The sequence below is a fragment of the Falco peregrinus genome, chromosome 2 (genome assembly GCF_023634155.1).
Source record: "Falco peregrinus isolate bFalPer1 chromosome 2, bFalPer1.pri, whole genome shotgun sequence".
NCBI classification, from domain to species: Eukaryota; Metazoa; Chordata; class Aves; order Falconiformes; family Falconidae; genus Falco; species Falco peregrinus.
The window spans coordinates 89,258,116-89,275,666 of NC_073722.1; the positions used below are offsets into that span (position 1 = coordinate 89,258,116).

The following is a 17,551-nucleotide window of genomic DNA, read 5'->3' on the forward strand; positions in this document are numbered from 1 at the left end:
CATACATAAATTAGTCTCTTCCTCCTTGCCAGGGACAGTCCTTCATGAGTCGCATTGTCATTTATGGACTAATTACAGACAGGATCAACTGAAGCTGCTGAGGTTCATGATTAGAAGTCTAATCTGTATCAGGACACCTCTTTCTTTTGGAAGCCATAAACCATCTTTTTATAGTTAGAAAGAAGAAAGCAGCCATTTATGTTAAAAATTATTTTTAAAAAGGCAGCCTTCCAGCATTATTAAGGTAACTTTGAAATCAACTACTGTTAAGTGCTTATGAGGCAATACTCAAACAAATAAAAAACAAAATTAAGTATTAGGCAGTGTCCCTTCCAGGCCTCCAGTTACAGGCACTATGACAACTGTTTCTTTGAAGATAATTCTCAGCCATATGTAGCCACATGGCATTCTTCCTTCATCCTGAGAAACAAAACCTGGAAACCTCAAGCCAATATTAAAACATTCCTAGAGCTTTTGAATTTACTAATGATCATTTTTTCATTCAAAAGCCTCTTGCACATCACAAGAATTCTCATCTTGAGAGATAAAAAAGCATCTCAGAATTAATAGCATAAGCAGCTAACTAGATTCCATACTTAACAGTCCAACAAAATTAAGCAAACATCCACAATATATGTACTTGATAAAGCTTTAAAAGATCTTGCCAATGCATTTTTATAAATGAGAAAGAACAAGAACACTGTCTCAAGGAGGCTTCTTAATCTAACATTCATCCTAGAAAAAGCAAGTAAGTATATGATATGGTACTAACCAATAAGGAGTAATAGAAAGATGTATACAATGAATGCTTTGTAGCAATGGTTTGTGGAACTTGTCAGACTCTCAAAATCATTTTGATGCAAGACAAATAAAACTGTCTGATAAAGGTGATTGTGTTGATTTACATGTACACTGATATTTGTAAAATATTCATCATCTTCTCCCATGACATCTTAATTAACAAGACAGAACGATATAAAGCCAACACATAAGTTGAACCACTTAAACGACAGGTTTCAAAGTGTCATTTACAATGTGGGAATTCAAGGTTGTTTGGCTACACTTTCTTAGAAACACAGTAGGAAGGAAGTGACAGTTGTCTTCGTGCTATTAAGCATTTTTATGAATGACCTGGGGAACCAAAAGTTTGCAGATGACAAAGATATTCAGGGAAACGGCAATTTGGGATTGAAATGCTCTACAATCTAGGAAGCAAAGGGATAAAGAGAAGCAAAGGTTGAAAGTCAAACAGATTAATTCAAGCTGAAACAGATTTTTTGACTGCGAAAACAGCAGAGTTAATAGTTATTTACAAAGGCAAACAGCAGACTCTCTACCAAGACTACCGTAAAAACAAAGTCAGAAATTTTCCTGAAGTTCCAAGGTATAGCCATGCTACTGAACCTGAAGCAAATATAAAGCAAGATAGCCTGAAGGTCCACATCAAACCACAGGTCAGGCCAAGTGGTCCCTTCCGAAATTTTTATCTGCCGTAATTGATAGCTATTTAGTGAAAACTTGGATTTTTTATAAGCGGCCATCTAACACCCAAAGTCACCATACTTTGGAGGTGGCAGTTTTAATTCCTGTTATTCTGTTTGCACAGGGTAAAGGAAACACATCTTATATTCTAAATGCTTTATCAAAGCCTTTAACCTACCTGAAAGCAACTCTCTATTTTCCCAGCAATGACCACCCACATGCACAGATTTATGAACATCATAATGTGGGATGTTTTGTTCCAGAGTCCCCTTTCCAAAATATCTGGTATTTAGAGACCCTCTCAACAGCAATTAGTCACCTATTCTCTGCACTAAAATTCACAAAGGGTGGAAAACTGAGGCTTAAAAATCATACACACAACACTCATCCCTGAAGTAAGTTTAGGCTTAGCATCAGCTAGAAACCCCAGTTTAGTTTTAAATATACAGTATCAGTCAGGCACTGACTGACTCTATTCTGTCAGGTTATCTGTCCTACAGTGTTGGCAGTCCCTGTCTTTGCTCCCCATTAAAGCAGTCTATCCCTTGCAAACCTACAAGGCTTTGCTGACTCCAAAACACAGAAAGGACTCACTGATTTTGTAGATTCCAGAGACCCTGAAGATAAGGTGTCTCGGCTGCCTCGACTCTTGGAACTGAGATGGGGTGAGGAGGATGGTGAGTCATCAATATAGGGCATCATATCATGATGTCGTCTCTGCTCTTCAGCACGGTCTGCATCATACGCATAGCTAGGTGGCGTGCCACTGAATGAAGCATCTGTAAAACAGGAGAAAAATCTGTCTGGTCAGAGTCAACCTGGACATAAGACAGCCTGGTCAACCAAGGCACTGCCTGCCTCCCACCTATTATGATTACTTATCAGTAAACCCTGATTCAGTAATCGTTAAATATAGATCAAGTGGAGGCATAAAGGTAATTAAACTCAAGTTGTCACCAAACATTCACTTCACTCATTCCAAGTCCTAAAAGGTAAAGTCCTTTACAATATCTAACATTGGTATTCATTTAATTACAGCTCCTTCCCTCAAGTTTTCCTTCAAAAGCATTAGCATCAAAATAAATCCTTTTGCAGGCTCCATGCAAGTTATGCAGCCTGGGTTTCAGAACATAGTGGGGTTAGGGTAAGAGAACCTGTTTTTTTATGTAGAAAAAGAACAGATGATGCCCCTGCCAGTTTAGCAATCATAGATAATACATAGCTCAGGGGAGAAACATAACTCTTTCCAGACCTCTCAGGAACAAGAGGACTAGGAAAGAAAGGTCTTACATGTCAAGTGAACAGGCCTACTGCCAAAACAAAATCCTAAGAGGTGCTCCTCTACTGGCTGCCACTCCTCCTCCTCCTCAATTTTGAGACTAACTCCATAAACAAATGAACAAATCACCACCCTGCTACCTCCTACACCCCACCTCACCCACCCACATAAAACAAACAAACAAACCCCAACCACCCAATCAAAAACACCCAAATAAACAAAAAAGAATGGTTGGCATGAAGAGTTAAATTAACCATTATTGCATGAGATATCAATTAACTTCTGCTGGAAAGATGAGTACTAAAAGTGGTTCTGGTACCTTTAGCACAGAGACTGTTTCTGCAAAGATTGTATTGAAGGACACACACTGATCAGCTCCCTCTACCACAGGCTAAAAGGTCTTTTACCTCTCTGCACAGAGAAACATACTTGCATTCTGCACAGTGGCACCGCATCGCATACATCTTGCCTGAGAGAAGCTGGAGGCACCCTTCATGTAAGTTACACTGGCCTGTGAAGCACATTCACTTGTCAATGCCCAGAACGGTGCTGTGTGTAACAGTAATAGCCATGCAGGGGCCACTGAATGCAAAATGTTAGAGTTCCTCCTCCTCTTTCAGTTACGAGTCACAAAATGCCACTCTTCTCCCAAAACTGAAAAATAACCACAGGGAGATAAGCTAGATCCACTTTTACAGTAGCAGGTGAGCCTGATGGAAGACAAAGCCACACACACACACAAAGCTTTTTTCTTATATGTTTAAAATTCTGCATTAAATTCACACTTGAACACAAGTAGAACCATTTTTTACTTGTTTTCACAAATATCCAGGTTCTGCGAAAATAATAAGCAGCAGCTGCCAAGCATACTAATAATCCTGTTATACATCAGTAAGGCGGGGTGGAGGAGTAACATTTTAAAGCCCACTTTCCTCCCCCACAGTAAACTTAGTTAAAGCATGACTCATTCCAGTGAAGGATGTGAACTTTGTCTGGAACAGAATAAAACTTGATCCGTGTGGCTTATTCAGGAGGGAGAGCTGGTCTAGGGAATTTATGCAAACAATATACTGAAAATCCAACAATAAATGCACTGTAGAAGTGAGCCTCTGTCTCGGTTCGTACCAAATACCACCCAGCTAAATAACAGCTGTATACGAGGCCTTTAGGCTGCTGAAGGAGCATGTCAATATTATTTTAACAAGCTCAATGAGCTTTATGTCACCCACCCGCTCATGGTACTACCTTGTGGTCAAGCTCTCAGAGTTCCTCAAAAGACTCATTAGATTGTGCAAGACCACGGGGGGCGGGGGGGAGGGAAAAAAAAGAAAGGTGCTACACATTCTCTGGAAGGCATGTTTGTCTAGTTGTTACAGGTTTCCAGAGCTCCCCAACCATTTAGAAGTCACCTATTAAGTTGATTTGGTAAACGGAGGCTTGAAAGGGAGTTGTTGAAATAAGGATGCTCAGTCACAAACAAAAGATATTTTTAGATATCCCAAAGTTGGATATCATCTACAACACCTGCAAGTCAAACAAATGTCATGCTGGACTTTTCAAAAGCTCTTTGGCCACAAGAAAGTGTAAGAGAAGACAGCATGGCCCCTACCTTGCACTACCCGAACAGGCAAGGAAACACTGAAAGAAAAAATAAAAATAGACTCCTCACACACAAGATGGATGGTCTTCTGTTTGGCCAGAAAGTTAAGGGACTGTTTTGATTCCAGAAACCAGAACTGTAAATAGGAAGGAGGATGACTGTCTCCTTGTATCTCTGCACTATATATGCCATATAATTAAAAAAATAATAATACGTAAATAGAAACCAAAACCTTAACACCATTTAACTTCAGTGGAAGAGTGCAGATACCTGTTTTCCATTCAGCTGTTCCTTGTGCAACTTTCTAACCCAAGAAGCCCGCAAGGCATTCCTGACAATTTAACCTGGCATTATCCAAGGAAGAACATCAGTACTGGGCACCTACGTAAGCTTCATGCCTTTGATCAAGCAACAGTTCTTTTTCTTTCAGTAGTTTCTTCAAACTACTCCTATCCAAACCAGTTTCTCCTGCACACAATGCAGTAACAAAACCAAGTTACTGTGCAGAAAGCAAAGCATGCATATTTCTTTCACTCCCGACGCTCACATTCAAATTTTATAGTTTGCTCCACTTCTGTTAATGGGGGAGTGAATGCAGACTAAAATATATTAGCAGAAAGGCTTGCAATGAATCACAGCATTTTCACTTTCCTCACTTTCTCCTGCTAAAAAGCAGGCTTCACACTTCCATAACATGTTCTGTCTCCTACTGCAAAGGGAAACCTTTATCTGAAACTGAAGGAAAGGGCAGTGGAAGACTTGGGTTCAGAAGAGATTTATTGCTAGCTTTGCAACAAAATTCAGTCTACCTTTGAATCACTTGGTCTGCCTGTCCATAAAAATGAAAATAACACATCTCAACAAGGAATGAATCAGTGTCACAGACTGTCATGAGATCTGTGCACAGAAAGCTCCACACAGAATTTAAAACTTTTTTTCTGTATCCTCCAGGGATCCTTCACACATTAAAAAGATTAAAAGTAGTTATAATCCCTCTTCTTTCTATTATTGCTGCATACAGCACTGAAATCCACCTATGGAGATTTTAATTATCTCCAAGGCAGAGGAACCTTCTTGCTTTTATTCTACCATTTTTTTCCAACAGAAGCAAAGTATTACCACAGCCAGATACACTACGCAAGTCTTAACACTAATAACAGAGGTAGACTCGTGTCTCTGTGATTAAAGAGACCACTGTTGCTAGGGAAACGAGGTTATTCAGATCTCCTAAACCCAGTGCAATGCTGCACAGGCTGTTCAGGCTCTACCTGGGAGCAAAAAGACCAGAGCAAAATGATTAGACCCAGGAGCTCACCTGCTCAGGCACTTCCAGCTGCTCTGGGTGCTGCTGTTGTAGATTGCAAATGGAGAGAGCAGCTGGGCCTAAGCAAAAGCACTTGGTTTCTTAGCCGGTGTCTCAGGTAGGGTGAACATTAAGAGAGAGAGTTCTTACTCTCCTTTTAGGGTCAGCCAGTAAGTCATCAGTAACACAACCATCAAAACAAGCAAAAGATGAAACACAGGAACAACAGGCAATTGCTGACAAGGGACAACTAAGGAAATGGGCTCACATACGAGGATGATGGACTCAAACATGTTGTATGGAGAGAGCACCAGAAATAGATACTGAGGACATTACTCAGGTGTCATGCTCCTCCCACCTCAGCAGCAGGCCCCCTTTCTCCTTCTCTTCGGACAACCTGTAAGATATCCCATCCCACAGAGAAGAGCAGCAGTTGTGACTTAACAGAAACGAGCCCTCTCAGCACCTAGAAGTTGCCATTCCTACCACTGGCCCTCTGACATTCTCTCACAGTACCCCTCTCCTGCACCAGCACAATCCTCAAGTGCAGGGCACTACCTGCGGATAAAAGGCTCATCACCACTTCACATATTCTGCTAAAAACCTCAAGCATTTACTTCCACCTTTGGTTCCGACAGCAACAGCCTCCCTGGCCTTGCTTTGCTCCAGCTTTCATGAGTCTTTTCTACTATCCCCCTCCTTAGTTACTGCTTTCATCCTTTCACCACCTTTCTCATCTCTGTCCCCTTTTCATTTTATTTTGGTTTTCTCAGACTTAATATGACTTTTCTTTATTTTGCTGTTCTTCCACTCTTCTGAACTGCTCCTCTCCATCACTGCCTTGAATTCCACCTGGCTGGGGGGTAAGGAAAAATCTAACAAATTTACAGTTAGTCACAAAAAATTCACTGGCCCTCAGACAGCATGGCAACACTGTTCCCTTGTCCTATTGCCTACACCCTTCCTGCTGGGTGCCGCATTCATTCTTTGGGAATATGAAATCAAGTCATAGATCTAACTTGAAAGCAGGAAGGGAAAAAGAAATTAACTTCTAAGTAAAAAGGAAGATTAGCTGAGTCTAATCCAGGGCCACACAATGGTTCAAATGCATGTGTCATACTTTCACAGCATCACAACATCCATAGCTGCTTGAGAGGCTTAACAGCAGCATGCAGCAAAGCTTCCAAGCTAGCTGTGCTCCAGCTAATCCTGCTAAAAGAGCAGCGAAGCCACTGCAGCTCAGACCTGCCTGCCTAAGTAAATACCCAGAATCCTGGAGGGGGAGGGGGAGTTGCACCTCATACCAAAGGCCCACATCACTGTGGCTTCATTGTAAATGGTACCAAGGCTAGCACAAGTTTGTAATGTCTATACTCATTCCAAAAACATTCCTACAGCTGCAGAGCAGAAGAGGGCTAAGGCAGTTTGCAACCTCTGCCTCTGTGTTTCTATGCCAAGGAATGTGTGAGGCCATAGTTTGACAACACATTGTCTTGGCAGCAATAGGGTTTAAGGTTTCCCCCACCAAGTCATAAACCTCTGCATGGCCTTTCCCCTCTTATCCCCTTAGTTCTGCAACCCCACAGATGTCTATGGCCCAGATAAAGAACTCAGCCAGCTCAAAGAAAAATATCTTTGACACTTCCCTTCTAAGCTGGATCAGCTCTCTGATCTAGTTCATGGCACAGAAATCCAAACGGAAAGGATACATGCATGGTAGTTCAGGGGTGAGTATACTTAAAAGTTTGTACTGCAACCTAAGACATCATATTTGCAAAACGCTGCTTGAGTTTCTTTAGACTGAAGTTCAGTCACTTCCTGGGATTTACACATGGCTGGTTTGGAGGCAATTTACCAGAATGCAACACGCTTTTTTTTTTTTTTTTTTTTTTTTGGTAACCTTTACGTTACTAACATGCCTTACTGACCTTAGCTCCAGCTTTTACATACTACCATTTGCTTAGTGATAAATAATAGAGAGTCATGTCATTTTATTTCTTAGTGCTGGCCAGGCTACTTGGAGAAGGATCAGGGATTCAGTCCCAGTGCTGAGCACACATAGAAGTACATCAGTGTGGATGGACTGTGAATGCTGTTGCCTAGGGAATACAGCAGCACTTTCTAAAAAAAAATAGAAGAGTTAAACTATGGAAAACTAAGCATTTTGCTTATTTCCTTGGCACCTTCTGAATCATCATTTCCAAAACAAGGAAACAGCGTGCTCAATACTTTGTACACTTTCACACAAAACTGAGATCCACAAACAATGATTTTCTTCTGCCCCACAATGAATCAAAGGGGGGGGGGGGGAAGATACATTCACCATGTCAAATCCCTACAGCTTTGTTCTTAGATTGATGAACAAAAGGCTCCCCTAGGATACTAAACAGATTCAAAACAAATTATCTCCTTCATGTTCTGTATTTCTTCTCTGTGTAGACAGTACATCTACCTGTAAAGATGTTTAGTGAAACCTGAAGCCCCCACTGAAATACAAAATCAATTCACTTAGCAACAAAAAATCCCATTAGTTTGCAAGTTCATTCTTTAATATTAGACGAGCAGGAAAACAGAAAGGCAAAAAGTAACAAAAGCTAGTTCCCAGCCTGCCTATGGCCTCATACTGTATTTCTCCATTAAGTGCATGAAGAGAATCCAACTATCAGTGCTGACAGACTCTTACAAGGCACCACTTTATTTGCCATAGAAGGAAAGTGTCCACAGAGGATGATCTTGCTTGCCGTTGCTGAACAAGCTGTTTGGGAGCATGAGTTGCAAGAAGAAGAATTGCAGTGAAATACATAACATAGCCCACCCACAGGAAACACCCATCAGCACACAAAACCAATGCAGCGTTAAACAAGCGGTTTCATACAATGCAGCCAAGCTGCAGTTTCCCTTCTGCAGACATGAAATGGGCTCTGAAAGCGTTCTGTACATTGACAACCTGCAAGGAAACACTCTTTCGGGAAAAGGATGAAAGGGGAGTACCCCAGAAAGGTAGGTTTCTAAATATGCAGCTGAACATTGGAAGGCCAACTACAGCTTACACAGAAACTAAAAAAGGGGTTCTGTGAATCCAAAACTTCAGCAAATTTTCCTGAAATCAGCATATCCACTTCAGGCTTGCATCCTTCCCTCTCACCTTGTAATAGTTCACCTTTCTGCAGCATGTTAAGTGGCTGCAGAAACAAGTATGTCATGTACATTTTACCCAATGTTTCATTTTCTTTTAAGGGCAAGGGCGTGTTTGTGTGTGCACATGTGAGTGCATGTGTATACATGCATGTAAAGATTGAGAACTGCATCTTATTTTTGAGATGGAAGAAGGAGAAAGCAATGTACCTTACATATAGAAACAGCAAGACAGCTGGTGGTTCTCTCCACCCTCCCTCCCGCAGGGGATCTCAGACCATAGATGTTAACCAGCTTCCAAGAAACTTATATCTCTACCACAGACGAGCTTTATCCTTGTTGCAGCAGACAGCACCCTTAAGTCTTTGGGAGATGAATTAACTGCAGTCCATTTTTAATCTTTTAGGTGTGTCAAACCCAGATCATTAAACATCTAAAAAAGATCAGAGTTCTTTAATCTGCCCATATATTCCATAAAGAGTTCACACAGAGACTAGAGGACAGGTCTGATCTGTTTGTTACAGAGACAAGCTGCTGCATTTTGCTCCAACTGGCATTTTCCTGGGGACAGATTTAACATTTACACAGATCTAATAGCCATACAGAGTGAGGTTCCATGATCCAGCCACAATGTGAAAGCTGGGACTACTGAGACCATTCTCCAGCTCAGGGAAGCCTAAGGCATGCTCACACAGGACAGAAAGAACTACTCACTGAGGCTACCAAGAGAGTTGTTACCATAAGAAAAATAATCAGGAAGCTAACCTGATCATCCAGGAGAGTCCATTTATTACTAGACAAGACTGCACTGTAGCATGCAAATTCCAAAGATTTCCCTTCTGCCAGCCAGCACAACTTCCCCGCTGCCAATCTTTGCTTCAGACAATTCCAGCTTAGCAGTCATGGGGTGCTACATGCCAAGGAGTGTAGACCAAGCTGTCATCCACACATTGCATTCAGCCAGGCTTTGACACAGTACATGCCACAGAGGTCGGCAAGGGAAGAGTAGCAGAGGTGTAAATTCCCATCTCTCTAAGACATCTGACACTTGGATCAGTTTCAATCAAACTGAAATGCTGGGAGGGAAGCACAACCATTGCACACCACAAAGTAGACAGAGTGCAACTGATTATAACAGTTGTGATCAGGAAGAAAACAGGTTACACATTTAGAAGATGTGACCTTTCAAATACAGGGTGTCTCCACAGCAATTGTTAAATTTTAGCATATACTATAAGCATGCAGTATGTAACTAACATCAGGAAATAAAGTTACCCATAGTTACTGCAGAAGGCAAGACCTGAACATTTTGCTATGACAGCTGACAACACCTGTGTCCTACTGGTTGCTACATGGCCTTCAGGGTGCTTAAAGGGTTTAATCACCATCACTTAGAGCCCTAAACATCAGTGAGTAAACACATGCATATATGAATGAGGTATGTTTCCAGCACGACTGGCTGCAAATATGCTGCCAACAGGTAAAGATGGAGAAATTCTTGTCAGGCCTGAATTACATAGGTACCATCCATTCCAGGAAGAATGTCAGAATACTTAATTCACAATGCAGGCCAGGGCCCAAAACAGTGAAACTCCTGTTGCCTTTTTCTTTTTTTGCTGTTTCTCCTGAATGTTTACTGTTAAATTATATGGCACAATATAACACCCCATAACATGGACGAATACCTCTCAGACTCCTGCCTTGGAGAGAGCAGAAAGTGAATCTGTTTCCATCCAGGGTCTACGTCTTTAGATTTCTCTCCCATTCTATGTTTTCTCAGGCAGGCTGGAAAGGCTTCCATTCATTTTGGCAGTCAGGCCACTGGATGTTCTTGGCGAAGTAAATCCCAGAGCAAACTGCAACACCTTTCCAGTTTTGTTTTCCATTCCTTACTCAGGATTGTGCACCAAGTTTAGCTGTTCTCATTCACTGCAAGTCTAACAGGCAGAAAGTAAATTTTAGGCCCGATTGTTCAGAATTAAAGACTTCTTTCAGTATAAAAATACACAGACAGGCAGATACATTCATAAGTTCACGTGGCTTTGTACCAAAGGCACCAGGAGCTTTTGCACTGACTAGATCAGAGGTGCAAGCTGAAATAGAGAAAGGTTTCCATGAAAAATAAGGTAAAAAACAAACCCAAACAAGTAACCAACAATGAACCACACACAGCTGCAAGGAGAAGAACCTAGAGGTCAGACTTTTTTCTCAACAAAAGCAGGGGCTGCATTGTAAGAGCTACAGTTGTAGGATTCAAGCAGTCTCCACTCTCTTTGTGGGTTCCTGTCCACGTCTCCCTCACTGTCCCATAACAGGCATGTTTGCAGGGAGCACAGCAAACCACAGCAGGAGCCGGCTAAACTAAAAATAACTGGAAAGAAGTTATTTTGTAACGCAGAGCAGTTTCCTATTCCATTTCACTGATCGGCTCCAGACAATGCATCAGTATAACAGCACAGAGGTGGGATGAAGCAAATGTGACTGTTCATGTCAGCACTACTGCTGTGCTCAAACTACAGCCTTTGTTGCATTTCTTGGGGGGGGGGGGGGGGGGGGGGGGTTGGAAAAAACAACCAAAACCAAAACCACCAAAAACCAACCTAGTAACAAAGTCTACAAGGAAACTGCACGTACTAACTACATTGGGAAGGCGGCTTCCCTCATACCTAATGTGACTCTGTCATTTGTCAAGTGAATGAAGAAAATTCCAACCATGATCAGCATTACTATTTTGTTTTTCACAGTTGCCTCAAGAGTTTTGCAGCCACTTCAAACAATGTTTGCAACAGGAATCTCCAGAGAAGTAGAAGAGAGTAGAAAGTTAATAGAAACAAAATGGACCAATTGCCACAGCATGATTAGTTAACAAAAAACTCCACGATGTATATATACCATTTTGTGTATTTAACTAGAGCAGATCAAGAGTCCTTCCATGCAGAAAGGAAAGTGCCTGTTAAAACAAAAGTTTAAATGAACTGGCAATTTTGTGAGAAGGGAAGGGAGGATCAGCCCTTGGCAGCAGGAGGTACTAAAGTCTATTAAAAAACTCCCTGGTAAACATGTGTGATAAGAATACTGTTCTATTTCTAGATCTCCAACTTCTTTCAGTATGAGTTGCTTTGGCTTTTTTTTTCATATTGTTTTCTCACTAGTGTAGCTAGGACACTAAGAAGCCGATAAAGCTAGCCACCATTTTCCTGTTTACACTGTCAATCTAGCCATTGACATCTTACTTATTATACTGTAAAAAAAAAAAAAAAAAAAAAAAAAGCTATTGATTTACCATCTTGGCCTAGAACAAGCAACCCAAGCTAAAAGCCTTGCTAGGCAGATGGCTCTGCCTACACCACTAACAACCTTTTCTGAACACAGCTGCTGCCCAAGCTCAGTGTCTTCCTGTCATCTGGCTGGAGAAGAAAAAACAAGAGTTTTGTATCATTCACAAGCACAGCAAGGTAGTTATTAAAACATTTTTTTTTTTTTTTTAATTAAAGATGCTGAAGGTAGAACACAGCTCCCTACCAGCATTAATAAACACCATCTACTCTCCATCTCTTTTCCCTTGAAACTACAAGATAAGATGAAGGTAGTAGGGGGTCACATGTCAAGGTTTGTTCTGGGCGAGTAAGTTTTCACCTGACACACCATACCACCTTTCTTCCCAGACTGTGTGCTTCTTTTGCAGAATTTCCTTTTAGAAGTGGTAGTCCTCCTCTAGTTACAATTGTGAGGAATAAATTCAGAAAAACATGAATCAAGAACAAGCAGCACAGTGGTGCCAGTTAAAAGTTCTCAGAGAAGCTGAAGAGCAGATGAGAGGAAAAAACCTCTCAGTCTGAGCTCATGGCGTACTCCATCAGACACCAACAACGCTGTTTTACACTTCAGCATCATTGACCAATTCATTGCTGTTCAGATTTTATTAAATATGGGATAAAAGAGAGCTTATTTTGGTAACACAGATGTGTTACACCACCATTTCATTAAGCCCTGCCATCCCACGGCATGAATGAGCCAAAAAGTGATTCTGAAGCCATGCCAAGGGGAAGCACTAAAATGCCAATTAATATCATCCAAAGGAAAACAGGACCACACCAGTCCCAACTAATATGAAACAACTTACAGAGACGACTATGCTCCCCAACAGTTTTCTTCTGTACCCAAACTTGTATATACAAAGCAGAGCTTCTGCTCAGACAGTAGCTCTCAAAGCGAACTGTTGGAGTCCTCATGCCCAGTGAGTCACAAAGAAGTTTCATACAGTAACTTTACACCAAGGCCAAGAACTGAGCTCTTGTGGCTCCCTAATACTTCAAGGAGAGCTGTGGATTTGCAGAGGCGCACAGACCCAAGCAGGATCAAAACCCAGCTGCCTGTGCAGACAGCTGTGACTGCCACACACCCACTTCTTCAAGTGTACTGGGAAGCTGTAATTCAGATCAGCAGGTGCAGGTGAAGAGGGCAAAGCAGGACAAGGACTTACCTGTGGAAACAGCTCTCTGTTGCAGACCCTGCTGCAGGCTTTGCACTACTGCTGTACTACAGATGATGTAGCCAAGGACTGCTGACAGTGAGGACTTGCTCCCAGGCAAGTCACAAAATAAAGAGATTTTCAGGAGTGTGACCCCACACCCCACTTCCCCGCACAAGATCTCTTTCCCTACTGGTGAAGGAAGATTCTTAGGGAAATACTCTGGACACAAAGTGTTAAGAAACACAAAATATATGCACTAAGTGTGTGTATATATACACACACACAGAGCACAAGATTGATCAGTTATCCCAGCTATTTGGGAACTGGACTTGTCTGTGCCAAAATACAAGCTGAAACCAAGGAATCCACACCAGACACCTACTGAATAGTCTGCACAGCAGGGTAAGATTTTAAAAGATTAACCAGTATAGCATGGACACTCACATACAGAGCAGACACAGCCAGTGATGATGTTTACTGCTGTTAACACTTTCATTTCCAAATTCCATTGCTTAATAAAAACAGATAGAGTGTGAGCACCTAGTCCAGAGCATAACACAAGCCAGAAGCAAACCTAGAGAACTGGTTTACCCCAGAGGAGCTAGTTCAAAGCAAGAAATCTTTAAACACAGTATAGGAGCAAAAGAAACACTTTCTCCTTTTATTTTCAGTGGCATCCCCCTCCTGGGAGCCAGATGACCATTCTCCAAGCTGAAGCACTGAAATTCCAGAAGGAGTGATAATCACAGTGTTCAGACACTGGTACTTAAGGCCTGCTTCTGATTTCAAGCCCGAAAAAAAGAATATCAATTATTTACCAGAATTACGACCTACTTCGCAGATAATAGCCTGGGATCTCCTCCCTCCCCCCTTTACAAGTAATATTTTGCTAGAGAACAAAGCACTAAAAAGGAAAGTAAGTGGGAGTAGCTGGAACAGGGGCTGTCTTGCATGAGCTATCAACCATCAAAAGTAGCATCACATCAACTGCTGGTGAACAGCCCCGGGCAGTTCCCAGCAGGCAGGTGGTGATCAGAACCAGCTCCCATCGTGTCAGGGACCACTGCCCACTCATCCCTTTGCTCACTGCAGCACTCAAACAAGGGGCTTAAAAGCATCTTGTGCTCAGCCAAAGCAATGAGCAGGCCTGAATGCCTGTGACTGACACCTGAATAGTGACCATGGAAACCCCAGCTAATAGATGCTCTGCATGAACTGATGTTGAAATCTGTATTTTGACAGGAAAAAGAATCTACAAATTAAAGAACCTCTAAGAGAAGCTCTAAGGGGGACCACCTACAGCTGTGAAAAGTCTCAAATTCGTAAGACAAAATCCAAAATCTTCAAGACACAGGGCTTCTAAAAGCCCTTTGTGTGCAGCAAGAGATAACAGAACTTTGTGCCCAAATGCATTACAAGTACACATAATGGTCTCAGTGTCTTGACCAGATATCTTAGAAGGAACAGAGACAGACCTAAATGATTCGTTGGCCCCATTCAGTTAAAGTTAACAGAGGTGGGGAAACACAAATTCACATGCATTTCTATTGCACTGGAAGCTGGTTTCACCCCACTTAGCCCCAAACAACTGATTTAGGAATGGTGTCAACCTAAACTCCTTATATAGTCCAGAGGCATGTCCGGAAGCAGATGAAAATCTTAGGTGGGATAAACAGTTTACTGGAAGGGGATAAAGCGCTTGACAAGAGAAGAAATCCTCACAGTTATGCCCCACCCCACCCCCCCCACCCCGACAGAGGGAGAGGATCCAGGCCATGGTTTCTGATCTGACCTGACCATTTTGGAAGGGAAAAAGATTAGCCAGGCACAAATACTTACTCTGAACTGACTGAATTGTATGTACCACTAATCTTTGTGCCAGTTACAGAGCACACACCCAAAAGGATGGCTGTGCTCCTCCATGCAGCACAGCTGTGGCCTGCTGGCTGCTCTAAAGCTTAGCTGCCTCATATCTTCATTCCTTTTACAGGAAACGTATTTATTTATTTTAATCTCTTGTCTTTCATATCATGTTTGTAGGCAGTCAAATATTTTGAGTGAAAACTTCAGAGAAAAACCTAACCCTCTTTAAACAGAATAAACATACAACCCGAAGCAAGTAAAACACAACAGGCAAAAAAATAAAGGAACACTTGTACATCAGCACTATATTTAGATACTGCTTTACTAGGACTTCTAGAGAAACTTGGAAGACTTGTTGTGTTGATGCTTAGTCCAGCCCTAAAAAGCTTCAAGCAGTTTGAAACAACCCTGAAATAGAAGTTCTGACGTTTTTGACTGCAAGCTGCACAGAACAGATACTGTTCAACAGCACAGTAGCTGTTTTCTATAAAACCTCTGCACACCACTACTTTTCCTGGAGTAATGCTTCACTTTCATTTTCTGCAGCATTTTCAAACAACTACACGGTCTGACAGACACACACTTTGAAAGGTTTGAGATAACTGAAGAATTATAGGACAAGACAAGATTCCTGTCAGTATTACTACAGCAGACAGACAGAAATACTACCTGGAAGTTGCTATATGGGACTAGCTATCCAATGTGCCAAGCAGGGCATCCACTCACATCAAGCAGAAAGGTGGTTCCCGCCCCAAGAGTACAAAGTCGCATCCAGGCAGGTTTTGAATGCCTCCAGAGAAGGAAACTCCACAAGCTCTCTGGGAAGCCTGTTCCAGGGCTCTGTCACCCTCAAGGTAAAGAAGTTCTTCTTCGTGTTCAGACAGAACTTCTTGTGTTACAGTTTGCGCCCATTGCCCCTTGTCCTGTCCCTGGGCACCATTGAAAAAAGCCTGGTCCCATCCTCTGGACACTCACCCTTAAGGTATTTGTACACAATGATAAGATCCGCTCTCAGCCTTGTCTTCTCCAGGCCGAACAGACCCAGCTCTCTCAGCCTTTCCTCATCAAGGAGATGCTCCAGCCCCCTCATCGCCTTCGTAGCCCTCTGCTGGCCCCTCTCCAGTAGCTCCCTGCCTCCCTTGAACTGGGGAGCCCAGCACTGGATGCAGCATGGCAGATGTGGCCTCATCAGGGCAGAGCAGAGGGGCAGGATCCCCTCCCTCGACCTGCCAGCCATGCTCCCCCTAAGGCACCCCAGGATCTCACTGGCCTTCTTGGTGCTAGGGGCACACTGCTGGCTCATGGGCGACTGGCTGGGCACTTGCAGAAATAAGTTGCAGAGTAAGGTTTGGCCAGAATGGAAGAGACAAAAAAAAAAACCCAACCAAAAAAGATAAAACCAACAGACAAACAAAACACACACCCAACCCCCATCCCCACCTCCCAACAACATCAAAAAAACCCTTAACCTGGGATTTGTTTTACTTCTTCACAGTGGTGCATGTCACAGTATAGATTTTACATAGTTCATAAAATGTGCCCACATGTGTTGGGCACATTTTATGAACTATGTAAATGTGCCAACACTGTGGGCACATAGTTTATTACAAAAGCTGCATGTGGCAATAGAAACCCCGTTCAGAACATCACTACCACAAAACAACCATCTTCAAGAGGCTCCTTTTCTGTCCCAAATACTCCTTTCTCCTCCTAAAACCAAAAATGTTAAGAATAGAAAAGAAGGAAGGTATCTTGGGAAGGTGAATTAAAGGGGGAGTACTGGTACAGGACACGGGGCTGAATTTTTGGGACCACACTGGTACCTCCTAAGCCCAAGCAACTAAGTAAAATAAGACTTAGACCCAAGCTACTTGACCAAATTCTACCCTAGATCCTTGGCCAAGAAACTTTCAATCAAAAAAACTCTAGACTATAAAAACAGCAGGTGTTAATGCCACAGAGAATGACATCAAGTAGTAATGGAAGAAACAGTTCACACAAAAGAGATGACAAATATCCTCAGGCACTTTCTTCCTCTTAATAATCACAACCATTTCAGTTGCTAGTTTCATATCAGCAACACAGGGCTTGTGGACCACAAGTAGCTAGACACAGAAGGAGCTACAGGAAGTGAAACATGCCTCTTCCATCCTAAAATAAAAATGGGCTGGACCTCAGTACCAACTGAACATTTTATAGAGGGCAAGCTGTCTTTTAACAGCAGCTTGGTAGAGATGAAAAATGATGGGATAGCCTCATTTTTGTTTATGGGTTTGTTTTTAACAGATGGGAATGAGAGATGAGAAACAAAACAAGCATTACTCATTCCTTTTGCATATTACTCCTGAACATAACAGCCAAGAAAAAACAGTTTCATAGGCACCTGCACTGATGATCCATACGTATTAATGGATC

General features: G+C 42.2%; 1 protein-coding gene across 1 annotated transcript in view; it reads right to left on the minus strand.

Annotated features, from left to right (window-relative positions):
* Positions 1-17,551, minus strand: part of BCR (BCR activator of RhoGEF and GTPase) — a 102,306-nt gene that overhangs the window by 50,021 nt on the left and 34,734 nt on the right. The window contains exon 2 of the mRNA XM_005233251.3: positions 2,077-2,261. Coding sequence (XP_005233308.1) covers positions 2,077-2,261 — 185 coding nt within the window. The remainder of the gene's footprint in view (positions 1-2,076; positions 2,262-17,551) is intronic.